Source organism: Schistocerca nitens, chromosome 6 (genome assembly GCF_023898315.1).
Source record: "Schistocerca nitens isolate TAMUIC-IGC-003100 chromosome 6, iqSchNite1.1, whole genome shotgun sequence".
In the NCBI taxonomy this organism is placed as follows: Eukaryota; Metazoa; Arthropoda; class Insecta; order Orthoptera; family Acrididae; genus Schistocerca; species Schistocerca nitens.
In genome coordinates, this window is record NC_064619.1 from 376079481 (window position 1) to 376104054 (window position 24574).

A 24574-nucleotide genomic window follows, 5' to 3' on the forward strand; every position below is an offset into this window, starting at 1 on the left:
TGCTTTCCGGTATCCACTCTTTTCTGATACTTTTGTTTTCTCTAATTCTTAATACTTCTTTGACAGAGTCCATGAATCGCTCTTTCATTTTTATCCATTTGTTATTTACACAGTCTTCAACTCTGCCTCTTTTCCATAAACCTGTCTTCTAATTCTGACACCTTACCCACCTCTTTGAGTGTCTCCAAGTTTAAACCTCTCCCCACTTTCTCCTTCTAACCTTATGTTCCTCCCACTCCGTGGTTATGGTCTTAAATTAGTCGTTCACATCTCTCATTTCTTATTCCTAATGGAAATTGTCCTACTGTATCTTTGTCTCTTCTTTCACTCGCAGTTGCATTCCAGAGTCCCATAATAGTAATGCAGCCATTTGTATTTTGTTTCTCGATAAGTCCTTGAACCTTTTCATAATATTCTTCCACCTTCTCATATTTATGTTGGCTGATTGGCATGTAAAGCTGTATTAATATCACATGTTTCGAAGTTCCCTGCTCTCGTATCATCATCGGCCTTCCATCGATACATTGCACCTTCATTATCTTATTTTTCAATTTTTAATCTACCACTATTCCTGTTCCGTTTTCACCAGTCTCGATTTCCCCTACCCTCTCCCCCCAATCTCAGTTTACACATGCCAGGCGCGTTTAACCCGTTTCTTCTCATCTCCTGCTTTGCATTTTCTAGCTTTCCGGCTTGCGGCAGCTTTGCAGCAGTATGGGGATGTGTTCCAATCCTTAGCTTTCCTTCTGTCACTCTCCTCTTCCTCCTTTCATGTATGTTCCCTCTCATTGTGTTGCTATTTCGGAGATCCACGAGAGGGGAAGCTTTAACTCTGTACTCTGTCACATGGAAAGACGTACCATTTACCGCCTGCGAAATTAATGTGATAGTATCCCCTTAGTTTCCACAAAGGCAGTAGGCTGTTCATCCTAAACTCACCCTCCCAGTATGAGTCAGACGCTCGTGAGTGACGGTGGCAAAAGCTTACTTGAAATCTAGAAATGTGAAATCAATCTGACATACCACTTCGTAGCACTCGTTGCTTCGTGTGAATAAAGATCTTATTGTGTTTCAGAAGAACGATATTTTCTGAAGCTGTGCTTCCCATGTGTCAATAGATCGTTTACTTCGAGGTAATTCATAATGAGGGAACACAGTATAAATTTCAAAGTCCTTCTGCAAATCGACGTCAGTGATATGGGTTAGGAATTCAGCGGATTACTCCTGTTTCCTTTCCTGGGTATTGGTGTGACTTGTACAACTTTCCAGTCTTTAGGTGCGGATCTTTCATCAAGATTATATGAATGTATACAAGTGCTGAGTACGGAGCTATTATATCAGCATACTCGGACAAGAAAATAATTGGTACATAGTCTGACTCGGGGGACTTCTCTTTATTAAGTGATAGAAGCTGCTTCGTTACACCGACTATATCTATTTCTCAGTTAATCAACTGTTCCTGATTATTTGAGGAAAAAATTTCAGAACACCGTGTTTAGTATCCCTGTCTCAGTGGCACTGCCATCGGCGACATTACCTTTGCTATCACGCGGTGAAGGTATTGATTGTGTCTTGCTGTCCCGGGTTCGATTCCCGGCGGGGTCAGGGATTTTCTCTGCCTCGTGATGGCTGGGTGTTGTGTGCTATCCTTAGGTTAGTTAGGTTTAAGTAGTTCTAAGTTCTAGGGGACTGATGACCATAGATGTTTAGTCCCATAGTGCTCAGAGCCATTTGAACCATGTTTTTTTTTTTTTTTTTTTTTTTGTGTGTGTCTTGCTGCTGGTGTACTTTACATGCGACCATAATCTCTTCGAATTTTCTGTCAGATTTCGAGACAAGTGTTTTTTGCGGAAACTATTAAAAGCAAGTCGTATTGAAGTCCGTGCTCAGTTCAGAGTTTCAGTAAAACTGTTATTCATTCAATGCTGTCCTCTCGAGGTTGAGTAGGAACTTGAAGCTCGAAATTACCAATCCCCCCTTTTTTGGGTGCAGGCTTTCGGAGTTGGTATCTGTTTCAATAAAATTCTACATTTACGAGCAGACTTCAAAAAGTAAGTTACACATTATTTTGGCAGGTAAAGTAACTTTTAGTGAATACTGCACTGCACTTCAAACTGACACAGTTACATCACACTGTTTTTCAACAGAGTAACCAAGTCTCTGTAAACAGTGGTCGAAACTTTTTACCACTCTGTCAATCCTCCTCGGTCATGGAGTAGTTCGAGAACCGCTGCGTGGACGCCATCCTCGTTGGAATATCTGCGATTACTGCGAATCAGTTCGTCGATAGTCTGTATTTTGTCGTCTGGGTTCCATGTCGACGGCCTTCCTTCCCTGTCAGCATCACCCACGTCTGTGCGACCTTGGTCGAATTACTGACACCATTGCGCGATGCCTGGACGCCACGTTGAATTTCGTCCATATGCCTCCACCATTTCACAGTGAATTTGTGTGTAATTTAAATACATTGCCCACGATAGTTTTATTGTCTCCCGTACTTCAGTTTTGGGGTACGGTTCCAGTCGCTGCACCAGCCCACTTCCACACTGTGATGCACCTGTTAATCATACCTCAGCAGAACTGTGGCTGTAGGAAACCCAGAGCATTTACCCTCTTCTGGCAGTGCGCCACTCTTGTTGCGGAGTGGTCTTAGGGTGCGGCGGTATCTGCAGCTTACTTTTTGAAGTCCCCTCACTCATATATAATCAACAAGCTAGTGTCGAGTGCACGGCCGAGGTAACTTCGTACCAGTATTACCGAGTTTATGTCAAATTCCATTCACGAATGACAATACTTCCCATCCAGTTGCATTCACGTACTGAACGAAGGTAAATGTTGTTAGCGCTCAAAGCTAGTGTCCAGACACTCATGATTTAAATAGACGGTAGCAAAGCAAAAACAGAGATGCTGAAGTGCGTTTTCAAATATTTCTTTACAAACGGAAAACCGGAGCTAGTGCGCCAGTTCAATTCTCGCACCACTGTAAAGATGAGTGATATAGACGTTAGTTTCAGTCGGCCTAAAAACAGGAAAAATAACTAAAACTGAGCATAGCTGCTGGGAACTATGGAATCAGTTTCTATACCGAATTCTCAGGTGAGTTAGGCCCTGTTTTAAGCTTAATCTACCGTAGATCCATAGAACAAAAAACCCACTGGACTCGCATTCGGGAGGACAACGGTTCAATCCCGCGTCCGGCCATCCTGATTTAGGATTTCCGTGATTTCCCTAAATCGCTCCAGGCAAATGCCGGGATGGTTCCTTTCAAAGGGCACGGCGGACTTCCTTCCCTGTCCTTTCCTAATCCGATGAGACTGATGACCTCGCTGTCTGGTCTCCTTCCCCAAAACAACCAACCAACAAAAAACCGTTCCCGCCGACATGAAGAGCTGTAGAAGTGGTCCAAAAACCACTGTCCAATATCCTTGCCATCCTTTTGCTGTAGAATCTCACAACACAATTACTCTGAACTCAAGAGTAATGAGATATCTGGAACAAGAGTGATCTCCTCCCTGTCATCCACCACGGATTCCGAAAACATCTATCGTGTGAAACCCAAGTCTCACTTTTCTTATATGACATTCTGAAAGTCATAGATCAAGGCAGTCAGGTAGATGCATTATTTCCGAAAATCTTTTGACTGAGTACAGCACCTATTATGATCATCAAAAGACAGTAGTAAGGGTTATGAAGAGTAATTTGTGGCTGCACTGTGGATTGGTTCAAATGGCTCTGAGCACTATGGGACTTAACATCTCAGGTCATCAGTCCCCTAGAACTTAGAACTACTTAAACCTAACTAACCTAAGGACATCACACACATCCATGCCCGAGGCAGGATTCGAACCTGCGACCGTAGCGGTCGCGCGGTTCCAGACTGTAGCGCCTAGAACCGCTCGTCCACACAGGCCGGCGCACTGTGGATTCCTTGGTAGGGAGGACGTAGCACGTTATCTTGGATGAAGAGTCATATACAGGTGTAGTAGTAACTTTGGGTGTGCCACAGGGAAGTGTATTGTTAACCTTGCTGTTCATGTTGTATATTAGTGATATCGCAGACAATATTAATAGTAATCTCAGATTTTTTGCTGATGATGCAGCTATCTACAGAGTGTTTAAAGGTCTGCAACTGATGTCTAGGGGTGAGAGGGTTTGTTAGGGATAAAATGTTTGCTAAAGCTTTCTGGAGATGTTGGACTAGGCGTCCTTTATAACTGAGCATGGCCCTGAGAGGCGGCAGGGAGTAGGCATTCTGCGACGTACGGTACGTATACAATCTGTGTTGCCTATCATCCAGTCATCTGCTTCGAGTGAAACGGTGTAGGCCGAACATAATTTAAGTTCGTGATTCGCGTCTAAGGTATCTTTCTCTCTTTGGAGACCCGCATTCCAATTGTTTTATTGCTGAGAATCACTGTACTAATTTACTGGAATAGGTAGCATGAAAGACCAGCACATCTGGTTGGTAGGCGCCTGCTAGTTCCGTGAAATCTCGTCGTCGCAGGGCCGGCGAATCCAAAAAAAGATGCCTAGCATCGCCGGTACTCCCACTTTTCCAGTATTTGCTACGGCACGCGATGTCGGTCCCTTAGCCTCCGTCCTCCTTTCATCCAATCATCACATAGAATAGCAAGACGCCACTGTCAGTTTGACAATTGACGATCAGTAGCACTCACACATCTTCAAACGCATACCGCAAGTTGTGACCCCGATGAAAACTGCTCGCGAAAGCAACCGAAACCTTGGTAGTTTTATTTACATCTCAAAATGGTCATGCGCCAATAGATAATTTATTGGAACTTCAAGAACTCCACTGGACTTCAGCCATACGTCGTCGACGATGACTCGGTCAGTAATGGAAATGATAAGTGACGTGGAAGCTACAACCTGGCTGGAACACTAAAATGAAAGTATTCGAGCAGACTTCCACGCTATGAATTATCTCAATTTCTATTTTGGATTCTCCTTCACAGCCGCCACTATACTATGTCTAGGAGTTTTATCAGAGGGGTTTAGGTGCACTATGCTAATTGAGACTTAAAGCCCGTTAGGTCAGGTACTCACGGAGGTGCTGTGATGACGATAAGTATAAAAGCGCACCAGCTGTCTACTAGAGGCAAGAGGATTATGACTGTCCAAATCACTTGTTCACCACGCTGCAGGAGAACAACTTCGTATTGTTGTACGGAAAGGTGCATAGTTCTCAAATGTCGCTCTTCGGAAATGGCGAAGCCTCGGTTGGCACCCAAAGTAACTCCTTTCATGCACCACATCATAACAAAACCCCGCTCTCTGCTCGAATGATGCGAGCGCAGCAATTGCGAGAGAATCGGTGTCCACTATTATCGAAGTTTGAACTAGCGCCTCCGAAGTGGGCTGAGTACTAGGCAGAGCACCTTTACCTTTTACAAGAGTGAAGGGACATTCATACTGTCCCAGGTTCTCACATTTCTGGAAGAAACGGCCAAGGAAGCAGACGTATGTTTGTAGCCATCGACGGTAAACTATGTCGTTGTACGATATGGCCGGGAAACGTGACACAACATAATTCGTTGCTAGCTCAGAGCCTGCATTTAGAGTACCAATGATGATTGAATTAATTAATTGTAGATTTAAGTCTGAATGATGAAAGCCGACCCCTCAGGGAAACGTAATACATCCAAAATGAAATGCAGACGTTTAGTGGTGAATATTATCACCTAGCTGATATCACTTAATATTAGCCTCGTGGGCTGAGGCGCCATGCCACAGTACCGCGCGGCATCCCCCGTCGGAGGTTCGGGTCCTCCGTCGGGCATGGTTGTGTATGTTGTCCTTACCGTAAGTTTGTTTAAGTTAGATTAAGTAGTATGTAAACCTAGGGACCGATGAGCTCAGCAGTTTGCTTCCATAGGAACATACCACAATTTCCAACTTAATATTACATCCAGGTAGTCGGGATGTGACCTTTTCGTGTTGTCGAGTGTTAATCTGTTCGGTTTTCAAGAACTTACTTCTGGTTCAGTCCTAGCATTACGGAGGCCGCAACGAAGTAAGAGATGTACGAGGTAGTACGTGAGGCGTATCACCTGGAGCCACAATCGACAAGTCGCGAACTAGGCTAAGTGAGCTATTAATTGCCGTTGCAGAGAGAAGGCTCCGAAGCGAGCGGTCCACTAGATCTGAGCGTGCGGAGGGCATTATACGGCGGCGCTGACCAGCCGGTGGGGACGAGCGAAGGCGACGCGGCGGACGGCGACTGCGACGGCCGCGAGGAGGCGGCTGGCGCGGGCGGCGCGGGCTGCGGGCCCTACCTGCTGTCCGCGTCGTCCGCGTCGACGACGCCGTCGCCAGCGCCGTCGGCCGCCAGCCCGGCGCGCCGCGGGGACAGCCCCGGCGCCGTCGCCAGCCCCAAGCAGCCGCCGCACGCGCCCTCCCCCAAGTCGCCCAGGCGCACCCCCAACGGCGTCGTCGCCGTCAAGCCGGAAGTGCTGGTGGCCAACCAGAAGCGCGTCATCGTGTCTCCCACGCGCTCCCTCGGCTCGGACGGGCAGTCGGCCGACGAGGTGGCGCCGCCGCCGCCGCTCTCCTACCCTTCGCCGGTGATAGCGACGCGGCGCGGCCTCGCGCCCTCCTCGTCGGCCTCTCCGTCGCTGGCGACTCCGCCGCCGCAGGCAGTGACGGCCGTGGCGAAGCTGCCGCCGGTGCTGACGCCCCCCGCAGGGTCGCTGCCGCTGCTGGCGCCGGCGGTGGCGGGCGGCGCCCCGGGGGCGGCGTCGGCGCTGCTGGCGGCGCAGCGGGCCGGCGAGCTGCTGGGCGGCCCCGCGGGGGCAGCGGCGGCGGCCGCGGCGCTGCTGCCGCTGCTCATGGCGGCCGAGCTGCCCGCGCTGCCGCCGCACGTGCTCGTCAAGCAGGGCGTCTCCAAGTGCCGCGAGTGCAACATCGTCTTCTGCAAGCACGAGAACTACGTGGCACACAAGCGCCACTACTGCTCGGCGCGCCTCGAGGGCGGCGGCGTGGGCGCGTCGGCGGCGGCGGCGGGCTCCGGCGAGGAGGCGGGCGTGCCCGGCGCGGCCGGCCCCTCTTCGGCGCAGTCCCCGCCCGGGGGCGGCTCCCCCACCGGCGGCGGGCCCGGCAGCCCCCGCGGCGCCGCCCAGCAGCCGCTGCCCCACAAGACGCTGCTGCAGTTCATCTGCGGAGCCTGCGGCATCAAGTTCACCTCCCTCGACAACCTGAACGCGCACCAGGCCTACTACTGCCCCAAGCGCGCAGAGCTGCCTGCCGCCAAGCCACCCGAAGACAAGTTGGGCCGCAAGTGCCCGAAGTGCAAGGTTAGTCGGCGCCCGTCTCCTGCTCAGCTGACACCTGCAGGTCTGCGTGAAAAAAGCCGGAAGTCGGTTGCTGTTACTTTATAGATTCGTTACGCAACCTGTGGGCTCATCCTGTTCGCCATTGTGGACGCCAGAATCAGTTTCCAGTACGTGAGAAGCAGGATCTTTCGTCCAGCCTGGAGATAATGGGTCGGACTTTCTCGAATCCTCCGAAATTGGCTGTGGTATTGGTCTATCACATATTTTTCGAGGGAAGATAACTTTTTCCTCTGCCTCTCATTGCTTTCCAGCAGCTCGTGGAAATTTTCATCTGATGTCTACAGTCGAGTCACTTGCGGTAATTGTATCTGTAGTTTTGGGCTAATCTCAGGCGCTAGAATAAGGACTTTGATACGGATTTCTTCAATAGATACATTAGTTCACGAGGAACGTTTCTATATACATGGTGACTCAAAAATGACTTTACAATTTTTCCATGATATAGAAATTTATTGAGATAACTTACAGAACATGTAGACGCGTCTTTTTATTGCAAATAACCTAAAATTTAACATTAAAGTGTCAAGAGGCATGATGGTTCGATGTAACTACCTTTCATGAAAATTTAAGAAATCTCGAGCTGTAGCACGGACATCGAATTTTTCGAGCTCGAGTTCCTCGAAGAACGAAATTAGCTCTTCGTAATTGTAGAAAATGGCTTTCAGTGAACTTATTCCACAACAGCCCCTGATAGGGCAAAACGGCCAAAGAGATACAGGATGAATAGTGCTGGCGCCTTTAGCAGCGCGTATACGCTCAAATTTTGCTAGTCGTTTGGGGGATCTGCGGAAAAACTGGTTATTTCCTTCACATCTAAGTCTTTCGTCATGGTTTCATTCTGCGCTACCTTTTGAGTTTCATGGTTCTAAGAATAGGCCAAAAAGTAAACATACAGAACTCTCATTTTTGCTCGCTACGGTGAAAAATCGCCGGTGATATTTGCCGCTCCGTCAGTAGCAGTACATTTGCATGACTTGATAGCTAGAAAAAATCGAGTGAGAACATCTGTTAAAACGGTGACCAATACTTGAACTACAGTAGATTTAGTATTATAGAAACCAATACATAATTCATTAACTTCAAAATTATAACCACTGACACGTGTAAAGAAAATAAACTTGCTCGTCTTCACAGACACCCTAGTTTTATCTAGGACTCTGTATCTCAAAATGAACAAAAATGGACTTGTACCACTATTGAAATAAGCCCTTCAACTGCAGTCGTTAAGGTACGGCATCCGTCTTCATCATAAGCAACAGTTATAAACAACAGTTACGGAGTAAAGAGGCTGTCCTAGTGCTCTGAAACAGACAGACATTATTATTAACAAAATAAGGAAAAACATAGATTGCTATTGACGATAAAGATCAGACGTTAAGTTTCAGTCAGGCTTAACGAAAAGACTGTTACACATTTAGCTTTCGGCCAAAGCCTTATTCAGAAAAGGAAACACACATACACAATCATTCACACAAGCAAGCAAACCTCATTTGATTGCTGCTCGTATTTGAGTCAAGATTTTTAATGATTCGTGAAGAGTCAGTATGAGTACGCAAATCATTTTAATATTGCAGTTTAATTTATAACGGCTTCAACTAGAACTGACTCACACGGTATCCGTTATAGCAAACTATAAACAAGGTTCAAATGGCTCTGAGCACTATGGGACTTAACATCTGAGGTCATCAGTCCCCTAGAACTTAGAACTACTTAAACCTAACTAACCTAACGACATCGCACACATCCATGCCCGAGGCAGGATTCGAACCTGCGACCGTAGTGGTCGCGCGGTTCCAAACTGAAGCGCTTAGAACCCATCGGCCACACTGGCCGGCAATGAACAAGTAACATAAGGAACTCTACTCTTCAAAACCCCGAAAAAAATAGTGTATGCTCACTGAAAGAAAGTCGCTGGAGAACGGCTCTTGTGACCGTTGAAGTCCCCCTCCCCCCTATTATTAGCACAATTATTTTCTTACCTTCGGATGTAACCTCTTAATAGCTAGTCGTTGCTCCCGTGCAAGTGAGAATAGTACATTGTTTTGTTGCCTGATAATTATTTATTTACGATAATTTATCTACGTAATTACAGGTAATATCGCAATATTTATTTAACAACATTCATGTAAACCCAATGAATCGGTGGGATACGAAGCCAGTTCTGAATAACGCGTGTCCACGCATCAATGTGTAACGTAGCAAGAGTTTCTTACATACACTGAAGAGTTTTTGATGGCTGAGCAGATGACTTGAGTGATGTGCCGGAGAAATAAAGTATCTTTCAAGACACCTTTTAATGACATGCTTCTGGACATCTACTTCGCCGCGTAATCAGTGCAGAACGCGCTGTGGCGGTGGCAGACTTTGTTGGATCTTTATTCAGCATTTGGACGTGCTGCCGAGACATACCTCTAGAGGCCGACCGGGATGGCAGAGCGGTTCTAGGCGCTACAGTCTGGAACCGCGCGACCGCTACGGTCTTAGGTTCGAATCCTGCCTCGGGCATGGATGTGTGTGATGTCCTTAGGTTTAAGTAGTCCTAAGTTCTAGGGGACTAATGACCTCAGAAGTTAAGTCACATAGTGCTCAGAGCCATTTCAACCATACCTCTAGAGTGAAACTCACTTTAAAAGCTACAATATTCTTATTATCGTCTACAGTATAGTGTAAGTAAAGTCTTCATCGTTGCGCCCTTACTGCAGTATTTTGTGCTACACACCTAGTTATTAAGCGTAACCATTCCCCACCGAGCGAGTTTGCGCGGTGGTTAGCACACTGGACTCTCATTCGGGAGGACGACGGTTCAAACCCACGTCCGGCCATCCTGATTTAGGTTTTCCGTGATTTCCCTAAGTCGCTTCAGGCAAATGCCGAGGTGGTTTCTTTTAAAAGGGCACGGCCGACTTCCTTCCTCATCCTTCTCTGTTCCGATGGGACCGATGACCTCGCTGTTTGGTACCTTTCTCCAAATCAACCAACCATTCCCCGTTGAAGCAAATAGAAGGTGATTCACCATAGTGCGTCCTCTGCTATTACGCAGTTGTTTAGACCATAGAACCAACAAACCAATGTGGGTGTTCCATGATTTCTTGAAGTAATTTTAGGCGAATGCTTTCACGGGAGCTCATGGTCCTGTTGGGCACATTAAACAACAATTCGTCTAGTTTCGCCAAACGAGTTCATGGCCGATTTCATTCCCATCCTCCTGCAACTGAGCCAACTCCATGCTGTTGCATCCTAAAAACGTAACGTTTCTTGTTTTTATGTGGTCTATTTTAGCACCATATCTTATGCAACAATTAAAAAAGCTTGTGAAAGTAGTAACTTTTCACCGCGAAGTAACGCTACAGTTGATTTAGTAGTATGTGGTGCAAGTCTCCTTCCTTTTCTCCCCTTCCCGAATAGTTCATCTTCTTCATAAATCCGGCTAATCGACCTTAGATTTTAAGTAGTTGATAATGCTGTCAGCAATGAGAATTCTGTTTACAGAAAGAGCGCCTACATAGTACGATGATTTTTATCGTATGGCAAGGAAAACAGAAGAGACAAACAAAATTCGTATCCTTCCCATTGGCCACAGTACACACCAAGCGAAGTTGCGCAGTGGTTAAGGCAATGTACTCGCTTTCGGTAGGACAGTACCTGAAGTCCAGTCCAGATATCCAGATTTTGATTGTTCGTGGTTTCCCTAAATCGCTAAAGGCACATTCCAGCACGGTTCCTTTGAAAAAAACACAGCCGATTCATTCTTCAATCGGAGTTTGTGCTCCATCTCTAATAACCTCGTGGATGGAACGCTAAGTTTTAAACTTCCCTCCTTCTACAAAGGCCTTGTAGCAAAGCTGTCTTAGACTTTCAGAACGATTCTTTCAGAAATGTAAGAAGGAATGATGTCACATACCTTGCCCGATAAATTTGCAAAACGTATGCCTATTAAGATTTACTTAAGAGAATCGCATGTTATTTCGCGTCTCGAAGATCTACGTCTAGAAGATCTAACTACAGGTCTTAAAAGAGAAGAAAACGAAGATTTTGCGATGTGCGGATGACAGCAGAGGGGTTGTGTAGCAACCGTGCCGCAGAAATGCTTAAACGAACCAGAGATGTTGACAGCTGGCAGAAGCTAGGTGCGTCAGGTACCCGCCGTCACGCGCACTTGTCGACACGCTAAATTTTAGCTGCGCGTGTGGCGCTCACGGCGCAGGTTAGCAAATAACGCAGCAGTGCAAACTGAGCCACCGAAGAGTGCAGACTCGTTTTTCCAGAGTCTGCCTCTGCAAACCTCGGACCACGTGAGTCGAGCCCAACGCGAGTCGTCCACCGTTGCGCACTGAAGTTTGTTTGGCCCTCCCCGTTCGTTTTTGCTTTCGTTTCGAAGCGCCCGTGAAGTGCACGGCGCATCGCGCTCTCGAAGAAAGTTCGCTTCGTTCCGGACACGCGTCCACTGTTCTCCCGCGGTCACGCGATGGGCCGACTCGCTTGTCTCTGAGGAGTGTGTACTCTCCAGGACACTGTTCGAGTAGGACTGTAATGGAAATAGCATTACCGCGATGGCCAGTTAATAGACATTGCAGACATTTCATTTGTCAAGTGTTCCTTTACACTTTCGTGTTAAAATAAGTGTGCCTATGCAAGCATGCACTTTATCAATTCCTGTCACCACACCGTCACTGTAGCCTCTTCCCTGAGCATCGTGCGTGAGTGCGGCAGTAAAGCCCGTCACTGCACGACTGACATCGTAACACATAGCGTTACGAACCCTCCCAAGAAAGCCACGTGCAGTGACGAGCTCTTTGACGGCCGCCCAAGGCAGGAAACAAAGGATGAGTCGAGAAGTGATGATGTATCTAGAGATTCAGCCGCGAATTTAAGCAGCTAAATAATTACAGAAATGAAAGAAACCTGGTAATAATAATTCCCTACGTACAGAGGAAGCGAGAACTCTAAAAAGATCTGGAAATTAATGAATTGTTCAAAATGGTGGCGGCCGTTAAAAAGCTTCAAGTCTTGAGGTGCCCACGAATACAGGACATCCTGCCGTCCCAGCGGCACCAGGTTAGGAGACTTCTGGGACAAAGAGGAAACAGCCAGGTCTAAGGCCCTGCAACTGACAGATAGCCGCTTGACCATCCAGCAGGTTGGCACCGGAACTACATTTTTCAGCCGTGGACACACAAGTGTGAGATGCCGACCAACTGACAAAAACCTTGAGCATCGCCGATGCAGCCCCATTCCGCAGCGTCTTCTTAGGAGGTTCCCCGGCTGCCGTCTCGACCCTGACCGCCTATTGTCCATAGCTACGCTCCGCAATGCGACGGTAAAGCTTAATGGTTCGTGACTTCGGGGATGATGCTCGGATTCGATCGCCGTTTAGGTAGTTTGGTGATCGCGAATATTTCACTACGCTACGAGGGAGCAGCAGAGTAAAGTTAAGTTCACCGAATTCAGCTCCCTCTCCTCCCCCCCTCCCCCCTTTGTTGCCGAAACCTAATTCTCACTGTTCAGTATTCTCTCCTGAAGTGTTCTCAGCTAAATTTTTGTAGCTATAGGTGATTGCTGTTTCTATATGTCGTTCTGCAAAAGTGTCTATGTCAGTGGAGGCTGCCCTCAGTCAAGGATCCGCTGTTCTGTGTTAATTTTAGAATATATCTGTTTGTTCTAGTTTCTAAATATTTTATTTGTGTTTCCCCAGTACCCATTCAAATCAATGGCTCCCTGCAAGTAGGGTCACAGTCCTTTCTTTCCGACGGTCTGATACTGGGCAGAATAATAACACGAGACACGATGGCCTGTTTATATCGACCCCTAACTGGGACAAGCTGCTTTCATTCAGCGCGCTTGGGGTACGAAAACCGTGTCAGTCAGTTTAGGTGTGGTAGCGCAAGATGCAAGCGGCGAAACCACGCGTTTCGGCTTGACTGGTGACCCGACTTGATTTGAACACGCAACCTTCTGATACGTTCTCCCACTAGTTCTACACACTCCAATTTCGACCTTAATGAAGCAGTATGTTATTACGATAAAAAATTAGACACCTGCAGCAAAATGAGATATCTATACACTGCAAACAATTTATGGTGTGTGATGAAAAGTACTTCGTGTGTCACTATCAATTCCTTTACCTGTTCCTTTCGCATATGATGCACGGAGAAATAAGCCTCCCCGTGGCATCTGATTTTTCGGATTTTCCAGTCTTGGTGATGTAACGAGATGTCTGCCTGATTGCTCTGTGACTGATCTACACTGAAGAGCCAAAGAAACTGGTACACCTGCCTAATATCGTGTAGGACCCCAGCGAGCACGCACAAGTGCCGCAACAGGACATGCCATGGACTTGACTAATGTCTGAAGAAGTAGTACTGGAGGGAACTGACACCACGAATCCTGCAGGACTGTCCAATAAATCCGTAAGAGTACGAGGGGATGGAGATCTCTTCTAAACAGCATGTAGCAAGGCATCCCAGACATGCTCAATAATGTTTCTGTCTGGAAAGTTTGGTGGCCAGCGGAGAGTTTTAACTCAGAAGAGTGTTCCTGGAACCACTCTGTAGCAATGCTGGGCGCTGGCATTGCCCACGTCGGTCGTAATGCACAATGGACTTGAATGGATGCAGGTTCAAATGGTGCAAATGGCTCTGTGCACTATGGGACTTAACTTCTGAGGTCATCAGTCCCCTAGAACTTAGAACTACTTAAACCTAACTAACCTAAGGACATCACACACACACCCATGCCCGAGGCAGGATTCGAACCTGCGACCGTAGTTCAAACCTGCGACCGTAGTGGTCGCGATTCAAGACTGTAGCGCCTAGAACCGCTCGGCGACCCCGGCCGGCTGGATGCAGGTGATCACACAAAATACTTACGTATGTGTCGTATATAAGAATCGTATCTACACGTGTCAGGATCCCGTATCATTCCAACTGCACATGCCATACACCATTACAGAGCCTCCACCAGCTTGAACAGTGCCCTGCTGATATGCAGGGTCCATAGATTTATGAAGTTGTCTCCATACCTGTTCACATCCAACCGCTCGATACAATTTGAAACGAGATTCGTCCGACCAGGCAACGTATTTGCAGTCGTTAACACTCCACTGTCGGTGTTGACGGACCCAGGGGAGGCGTAAAGCTTTGTGTCGTGCAGTGATCAAGAATACACGAGTGGGCCTTCGGCTCCGAAAGCCCACATCGATGATTTTTCGTTGACTGGTTCGCACGCTGACACTTGCTGATGGCCCAGAATTGAAATCTGCAGCAATTTGCGGGAAGGGTCGTCGTCGTCGTCGTCGTTGGTTCCATTATTGCAGCATCTTTTTCAGGCTGCAGGGATGTCGGAGATTTGATATTTTACCGGACATCTGATATTCACGCTACATGCGTGAATTGGTCGCACAGGAAAATCCCCACTTCATCGCTACCTGGGAGATGCTGTGTCCCATCGCTCGTGCTCCGATTATAACACCACGTTCAAACTCACTTAAATCTTGATAACGTACCTTTGTAGTAGCAGTAACCGATCTTATATTTGCGCCAGACACTTGTTGTCTTATATAGATGTTGCCGACCGCAGCCTGTCTTCCGCCTATTTACATATTTCTGTATTTGAATACGCATGCCTATATTAGTTTCTTTGGCGCTTCGGCGTATGAATACATTCTCGGAACTTCGAGAGAGACCTCTCCGCGCTGCAGCTCAGTGGCTCGCGTCCAGTCAGAAAGCGTAGCTGGTGTTGTCACAGGTGCTGGTGCCGGCAGAGCAGGTGGGGACGCACCAGTGCTGCGGCAGCGGCGCGGGGGCGGCCGGCGCGGGCGTCGGCGGGGGCGGCGCCGGCGCGGGCTGGAAGTGCCCCTGCTGCGAGGTGGTGAGCCCGACGGCGAGCGCCGCCCAGCGCCACATGGACACGCACAGCGGCGTGCGCGCCTTCCGCTGCACCATCTGCCGCTACAAGGGCAACACGCTGCGCGGCATGCGCACACACATCCGCATGCACTTCGAGAAGAGGACCGCCGACCTGCAGGTACGTCTGCTGGTAAACTGAACAACCGGCCAAAAGTACTTTTCAAAAGCTTCTGTTTTAATACCATTACCGGTTTCGCCAACTGAGATCTTTGCTTATTGGGAAACGACTGATATCTTTGCTTAGTGGATGATCTTTGCACTGTAAACAGAAACATCGTATTTAAAACCCAGATCTGAGATTGCATCTGACACGAGCAATATTATGAAGTGCTTATCTGCCTCAGGCACGATGACTAAAGTAAGACGACACGCAGACCTCTGGGACGTACGTAAGTACACTACTGGCCATTAAAATTGCTACACCAAGAAGAAATACAGTTGATAAACGGGTATTCATTGGACAAATATATTATACTAGAACTGACATGTGATTACGTTTTCACGCAATTTGGGTGCATAGATCGTGAGAAATCAGTACCCAGAGCAGCCACCTCTGGCCGTAACAACGGCCTTGATACGCCTGGGCATTGAGTCAAACAGAGCTTGGATGCCGTGTACAAGTACAGCTACCCATGCAGCTTCAACACGATACCACAGTTCATCAAGAGTAGTGACTGGCGTATTGTGACGATCCAGTTGCTCCGTCACCATTGACCAGACGTTTTCAGTTTGCGACAGATCTGGAGAATGTGCTGGCCAGGGCAGCAGTCGAACATTTTGTGTATCCAGGAAGGCCCGTGTAGGACCTGCAACATGCGGTCGTGCATTATCCTGCTGAAATGTAGGGTTTCGCAGGGATCGAATGAAGGGTAGAGCCAAGGGTCGTAACACATCTGAAATGTAACGTCCACTGTTCAAAGTGCCGTCAGTACGAACAAGAGGTGACCGACACGCTTCCAATGTGCGTTCACCACGATGTCGCCAAACACGGATACGACCATCATCATGCTGTAAACAGAACCTCGATTCATCCAAAAAAATGACGTTTTGCCATTCGTGTACCCAGGTTCGTCGTTGCGTACACCATCGCAGGCGCTCCTGTCTGTGATGCAGCTTCAAGGGTAATCGCAGCCATGGTCTCCAAGCTGATAGTCCATGCTGCTGCAAACGTCGTCGAACTGTTCCTGCAGCTGGTTGTTGTCTTGCAAACGTCCCCATCTGTTGACCCAGGAATCGAGACGTGGCTGCACGATCCGTTACAGCCATGCGGATAAGATGCCTGTCATCTCGACTGCTAGTGATACGAGGCCGTTGTGATCCAGCACGGCGTTCCGTATTACCCTCCTGAACCCACCTATTCCACATTCTGCTAACAGTCAATGGATCTCGATCACCGCGAGCAGCAATGTCGCGATACGATAAACCGCAATCGCGATAGGCTACAATCCGACCTTTATCAAATTATCAAAGTCGGAAACGTGATGGTACGCATTTCTCCTCCTTACACGAGGCATCACAACAACGTTTCATTCACCAGGCAACGCCGGTCAGCTGCTGTTTCTGTATGAGAAATCGGTTGGAAACTTTCCTCACGTCAGCACGTTGTAGGTGTCGCCACCGGCGCCAGCCTTGTGTGAATGCTCTGGAAAGCTAATCATTTGCATATCACAGCATCTTCTTCTTGTCGCTTAAATTTCGCGTCTCTGACACGTCATTTTCGTGTTGTAACAATTTTAATAGCCAGTAGTGTAGATATTAAAGTTTCACTTTATATCTTACCAAATACAGGCACATTAGCATGTTTTTGTTATCCTCAAGGCGCATGAAGTGGTGCTAAATATTAAAATATTCTTGTACAGTGCAGGGGCGGACGGTATGCTGCTTACAAATAAACTACTGTAATGAAGATGGGCTTCATGCCTGAAAGCAGTGATGACATTAAAATATTTTTTGAAGTATTTGTGGCTGGTTGCGTCATTCAACAACCATTTCTGTGTGTCAAACTTCAAACTAGCTGCCTACAGCAGCTGCGGGGGACAGACTAAATACCGTGTCGAGCTTAAGCTGTTCCATCTCGCCTCTTCCTTTACTCTCTGCGTCATCACCTCTTTGTTCCCTTCATTTTATGTCCCCCCCTCTCTGTGTCGAATATCAGTACGGTAAAGTTAATCCCAAATGTGTTCAGGAAATAAAAATGTATCCAAATTTTTCGTTTACATTATGCAAAATTCCGGCTCGGCTCCACGTGTTTTACTGAACCGGAACCGTTTAGAACCTACAAGGGATTTTTAAAGTGGCTTCAGAGAAAAATACATAAGTGAAATATTCCATAAAGAAGGTCATTATAACCTTTGATTATCGGAAAGCAACATATGCGCACTTGGTTTAAGATGAAATAACAACACCACAACTCACGTAATGTTCAATACTAAAAACGAGTCACCTGTAGTACATTGAAAGGAGATGAAAACCAAGCTAATTTCGAACAGTCCACTCTTCATGTAAGCCGATGTTTCATTTCGGTACACCCAAAGAGAGAAATTAAATCTAAAAATATTTTATTGATAATAAACTCGTAAAACATGAAATAAACCGATAAGTATTGTTAAGATAAAAAATAATCCGAAAATGTACGTTCGGTTGTAGGCAACTGTTATTGTCGAGGTAAAGTAAGCAAATAAACGTAGAGCTATTTCAGCTGTGTAACGTAAAAGTTGTGATTAATCCAATACAGGATAAGGAACTGAAGAGACGATAAAGTGAAAAGTTGCTTTTTCTATCTAAAGAATTGTGAACTACCTAAAAACTGATGCAGAAGCACTCGAATCTGTTAGAAATAAATACTAAAACGTTTTTAAAATGTAAGTAGTGACTGGTCATTTTAATTTCTCTCTTCAGTAACACAGGGCGCGCAAGAATTGCAGTTATAATATTCGATTCATTGTGGAAGTAATCAAAATTAAATACTTCAAATTAAAGTAGGGTCACATAGGTATATTGACATTATTCTCGCATGACGAGGTTTCAGGTTCATTCAGTATCACTGTTCGAGTCTACCTGGAGGAAATATGTGATGACAGATGGAGCTTTACGGTGTAACGTCCAGTCGACGACAGAGCACAAGCTCGCAATGGGGAAGGATAACGCATGCATCGTTTTCAAAGGAATCATCCCTGCGTTTTCCTAATACGATTTTGGCAACTGACAAGGTTTACAGCTTGGATTCGTTAGAAACAGGTGCTGTTGACATTGGGTAAAAATCGTTTAAACTTTGGAAAAAATTGGTTGAAATGGCTCTGAGCACTATGGGACTTAACATCTGAGCTCATCAGTCCCCTAGAACTTAGAACTACTTAAACCTAACTAACCTAAGGACATCACACACATCCATGCCCGAGGCAGGATTCGAACCTGCGACCGTAGCGGTCGCGCGGTTCCAGACTGTAGCGCCTAGAACCACTCGGCCACTCCGGCCGGCGTTTAAACTTTGAACGGAAGTCTGTTGCTAGGGTACATTTGTTTATAAATTGAACACATTGATCTTTTGGTGAAACGTTTGAGTTCAGCTACTTACGCTATTCGGGTTACCGCAAATTTTGGTGATAAATATATCAGTAAATTAGCCTACTACGCCTGTTTCATTCACTGCTTTCATATATCATCACATTTTGCGATAATTAATTATCAAGAGAAAAAGTATTCATTGCACAAAAGCGTGTAGTGTGAATAGTAGCTGGGGCCCACACAAACCCTCCTTGCAGACATTTGTTTAAGTTGCTTAAGTACCTTCACAATGCATATATTCACTTATAAAATTTGTTATTACAACCCATCACAATTCAGAAATAAAAGCAAATTTTATAGTTACAGCACTAGTAGAAAAGAAGATCTTCACTATTCTGTGTTAAATCCGGCTTTGACACAGAGAGGAGTGAATTATACTGCCAGAAAAGTCTTTGGTCATTTACCAAATGGCATAAAAAGTCTGATAGACAGCTAATCAGCATTTAAAAACAAATTAAAAGAACTTTTGAATAACAGCTCCTTCTACTCAATATATGAATTTTTAGATACGAAGTAGTAATTGTTAAAAAAATCGTGTACAGAAACCTTATGTTAAACTGGCACGTTCTACACCATTATGAAATGTCGTGTTCATGATCTATGGATCAAGTTTTGGTGTAATGTAATGTAATACCTCGAAAAGAATGTTCAGATTAATTTTTAGTAGTAAAACAGAAAAATGGTAATTTTTTTGGATTTGATCACCTCCGCCTCCGCGTAACCGACTGGCTGTACTGTTTGACGCAGGAGGAGAATTACATCACGTGCATCACTGGAGAGGACGCGGTGCACCAGACGCAGCAACCGCAGCAGGGGGCGGCGCCGGCGCCAGCTCCCACCCCCGCTTCGGCGCCCGCCCCCGCGCCCACCTCTGCCACGGACGCGTACCCCGAGTCACCCAGCGACGGCGGCGACTCGGGCCGCATCGACAAACTGCACTTCTGCGACGCTTGCAGCTACAACTCCTCCTACAAGGGCAACGTGGTGCGCCACTGCAAGCTGGTGCACAGCGGCCGGGCAGGCGTCGGCGTCGCGACTGCCGACGACGCCGCCTCGTCGTCGTCTTCGTCGTCCTCGTCGTCGTGCTCGTCGGCGGCGGACCGCAAGCCGGGCGGCGCGACGGCAGACGCGGTCGTGGCGGCCACGACGGTGGCGGCGGCCGCCGCGACGCCGAGGGCGGGCGCGGACGCCGACGCGTCGGTGGTGAAGCGCGAGCCCGCAGAGGGCGAGGGCGCTGTGTCCGCCGTCAAGACGGAGCCCGGCGCCGACGACGCCGCCGCCGAGGACGCCGCCGCCGCCGGCGCGCCGGCCGAGGAGCACGGCGCCGCCGCCGAGGTCAACCTGGCCCGGCCCAAGTACTGCAAGTCGTGCGACATCTCCTTCCAGTACCTCTCCACCTTCATCGCGCACAAGAAGTACTACTGCTCCAGCCACGCGGCCGAAAACTCCGCCAACAACAGGACGACGGAGGCGTCCGTTCTGTAGGGAGGTCGCAAAATCTCACCCAAATTACCTGTTACGTCGTCCTCGTAACAATTCTCGTGTAATTATTTATTCGTAAGTTGTGTGGATTTGTCACATTGTGATGACATCTGTAGATTTGCGTCGTTGTTGAAAATCGTGTTCGTGTACATGTTCTGTAGTAATCTATTTTAACTGCCGGTGACTGTGGTGCCGTACAGACAGACAGGGTTCTGACACGTGTGAGAAATATTGTCGTACGTTAAATGTTTTGCATACATATATATATATATTGTTTAGTACAAATAATTTTTTAAAATATTCTCATTAGTCAAATCTGATGCACGTGCACAAGGCAACTAAAAAATATCTCAGCGAGCGCTCTTTTAATTTTTATTCTCATTAGACGATTCATAATTTTCATAATGTCTTCCTTCAGTTAACTTTCGAATTTACAACTTGCCGGCTCCGTGATCGATTTATGCTCTTGTTAATACTATTAAGACGTGAAGTTCTGTGATATAAATGAATTACAGAATAAACAGAATGTAAAATTATAGTTACACAAGTCTGCAACACTGGCAGATATTGGTGAAACAATTTCGGATGAGGACATATGTATGTACTGTGCATAAATGAAAATTTGCCCCCTCATGTTTTAATATGAAACATGGATTTTTTTTAGATCCTTAGATTCGTACAGTACTTGAATCTCTCTGTTATAGTGGTTTAGAACAAAGTAACCAATAATGTATTTTAACTGGGAATATTCCCCTCATAGCAGCCTGACAACATTTAATGTCAAGAAACAAATTCCTCTCACACTAGGTAAGAAAATAAAGACACTCTCTCTTACTCATGGAATCCCTAATAATAAACGTGAGATTGTTAATATACATATGAAGTTTATCACAGCTGTGAAACTTACGGTATAAGATGTTGTCTTGCTGATTCAAGAACAGCTCTCATCAAAACATAAACCTCTAAGACTTCCTATAACAAATGAAATGATTTTCAGAAGCAAGAAAACGTATTTATGGGGAGTAAAACACACTATGAAAGTTTCTCTCTTATTTACACATTCATGTTGGGAACTGGCTTTTGTCTTACAACTTAACTGGGAAACAATTAACATTGTCAGATATGATAGTACAGAGAATAATATCAAATCAATCTCTAAAATGAGAGAATGTACCTTCAAGTGGGGCAGTAGTGCCTCACTTACTCTCAATTTTGCTTCTGTCAGTAAAACAAAGCAATCATCGTACTTCCCACAATATTAAAATATGGCCAAATGTAAATCACACTGAAACTTAACACCTACAGTAAGTTCAGTACAGCCGAAGAAGAGGAAATTTATCATCTACATGCATTATAAAAGCAACCCATAGCTCTTGTAAGTTTCAACAATCCTCTTCATACACCATATCTATAACATAATTCCTTCTAAAATAGCACTGGTATGTTTTAGGATGATAAATACTCTATTCCAATGATACTGCTCTTCTGCCAATGATAAATTTAACTGTATTTGGTATGCCAAAATAACACTCAGTTTTAATGTTCGATATTTCAAAGCATTTTTTGAGATATTCCTGCAAGCTACCATTTACAGTGACAATAATCTCTTGGGCCATGAACTTATATTTGGAAACACAAAGCATACTTGTGCCTTTGCACTGTATATATGTAAGTAAAACATCCTTCGTTTTGTTTTATAACTTTTAAATACATAAATGCTATACCTAGGAGGGATGGGAGAAATCACTGAAACGAAAATTTCAATACTAAAGTGACACTATTTGGGCACATTGAAAACTGAATGAAACTGAATCTCTTGTGGACAATATGCTAGTGTGGAAGTTTCATTTATTTCAATTTAACAATTTTATATTGTCTTAACAGATCAAATGAAATATTGTTATAATGAGGCCAGTGAATATGTACAGGAGATAAAGCACTAGTAACTCTAAATTACAGGCACTTTACTGTTGCGGCACAAGTATATTAAATGTCTGTGAGATGAACGGTCTTAAGCCTATGCTACCACATTTTCTGCAGTAATGAATGTTAGTAGATCTGATGCAGTATGAGTGAAAATTTTCACAACTGTAATCAATGCTACTGAAGAAAACGTATAAACTATGCAAGACTGATAAAGAAAAAGCTTTTACCACAGCACATCAGCACATATTTTTTCTCCAGAAAAGAATGATTTAGAAGCCTCTTAATGATTAAGCAAATGTCACACAATTTAACAACTATCTTCAGAAGGTTTTTTTTGTCTTTTTTTAAGATAGTAGTTATCGCAAATGGTAATACTACATTGCAGGAGTGACAAGAAGATAGAGATCTCTTTATTCTCTTTAGTTTTTCAACATTCTTTCCATATTGACTAATCCAATTCTCAACCACGTTTCTCTCTCAGTGCAACAAATTTACAAGTATCCTTTTATGACTACACAGTATATAATGCTATAGTTAGCGGAAATAACTGGCAGAAAATGCAATGAAGTAGTAGAGGTACAGATCACTGGCCAAAATGCCGGCTAAATACAGCTGTCAGAAACATAAAAGAGCATATTTGAGTTATCACTCCCATCGTGTTTCTGCTGTAATTTGAAGAGGAGAATACTTGACTGCCAGATTCTTTAAGTCAACATTATCTATGATTGATCGAGAAGCTATGAGTAAAAGTGTATGTCAGAGTCCATTCTAGAATCTCAGCCTTAAAATATGTGAAAAATCGTCTGAAATGTGAGCACTAAAAACCGCAATGATCATTACAAGCCTAAGGCAAACAAAAATTAGTTCCAAATGTAAACTCAAAAAAAGTCTTTCTTTTCTTTCTTAGATACACCTGACAGATCTTGAAGCCAGTGTATCTTAGAAAGTGAATGTTCACCAAGTATAATATTCAAAAATTTACAGCATACAAATCTGGTTTTAATGCTGAATTCAGTACCAAAGGCAACAGGATAATCAGAAATTTTTCTGTGTTGAAAAGATCATAAACACAGAACAGTGGCATAAAGATTTATAATTCCACTTACCAAATCATAAATGATTTTATGTCTACTATGCCTGATAAGTTTTACACAAATTACCTGATTCATAAAACCTTAGTAATTAAATTAATTCATTTTATTGATTATATAGGTAGTTAACCTCTGTCACTGTTGTTGATCAGATGTTATCTTAAATCACACTACCTACAGTTGTCTTCCATTACAAACAGTTCATGATGTCATTAAATGTAACTAAATATTTTTACTTCATATTGTTATTATAAATTTATGTTGTTTCTAGAAACGAAGCTAATCTCTCTTGCATGTATTTCACATCATTTACATTAATGCCTTATCACAAGCATATTCCTCAAAGACTCATACGAATAACAAGAGAAAAATATTAAGATATACGTCTATGACCTATACCTAAATTCAACAATGAATTTTGGAGTTCATTTGACTGCATTGAGGGTGATATCTCAGATCTATCTGTGTAGAATATAGAAAATTTTTCCATATTATTTGACATAAACTTATATGTGTACACTTGTCTTGAAACAGTTGACTGTGAGGATTATTACATGTGAATGAATGAAATTGAAGCTATTATAATAGAGATTTGTTTTAAAAGGAATGAATATTGTATCTGTAGAATGAGATGTTTTGTAGGTTATATATGTCGTTGTGCATGTGTGGCGTATATTTGTTCTAGATTGTGTAAATGCTGTCCCCTTGTTAATGTAACATTATCCCCTTGCCAAAGGTTTATATGAGTTGAAAAATATATGAATTGAAAAAAACACACCTTTGACTGTAAGCTTTGAATCTTTTTGACTTTTTATATTTTGTGGATAACCTTCAACATAGTAGCTGTATAGTGTGATAGCTATGTGTAAAGTTACTGTTTGTAAATGAAAATGTGTTAAAAACTGTTGGTGCTACATAGGAATTATAGTATCCAATGCAGCTCGCACTCATGCTGCCAGTCATTGCGAGGATAAATCAGCCATACCCGGAGACAATAAATTATTTATTTGTAACCTCTGTATTGATTTCTGTGCAAAATCCCATCAACATTTTCTCCTTTATATAATATTCACCCAATATAAATTAAAAATCTATTTTCAGAGAAAAATCCTGAAATTAAATGAAGGACTACAATACTATTGTAAGACACAGGAAGTTACGAAACTGAGTAACCTGCAGTATACTGTAAACTTGTTTCATTATTTTTGGCAAGAAAATTCAGCGTTGTTACGATTTTAAACTTTGTGAATACTGCTGA

General features: G+C 44.8%; 1 protein-coding gene across 1 annotated transcript in view; it reads left to right on the forward strand.

Annotated features, from left to right (window-relative positions):
- The window catches only part of LOC126263370 (zinc finger protein ush), a 37950-nt gene extending 13621 nt beyond the window's left edge, over window positions 1-24329 (forward strand). Inside the window, exons 6-11 of the mRNA XM_049960462.1 lie at window positions 6129-7010; window positions 7074-7310; window positions 15093-15371; window positions 19565-19867; window positions 19925-20092; window positions 20135-24329. Of these exons, the coding sequence (XP_049816419.1) occupies window positions 6129-7010; window positions 7074-7310; window positions 15093-15371; window positions 19565-19867; window positions 19925-20092; window positions 20135-20302 (2037 nt within the window). The 3' untranslated portion in view covers window positions 20303-24329. The remainder of the gene's footprint in view (window positions 1-6128; window positions 7011-7073; window positions 7311-15092; window positions 15372-19564; window positions 19868-19924; window positions 20093-20134) is intronic.
- The last annotated feature ends 245 nt before the right edge of the window (window positions 24330-24574 follow it).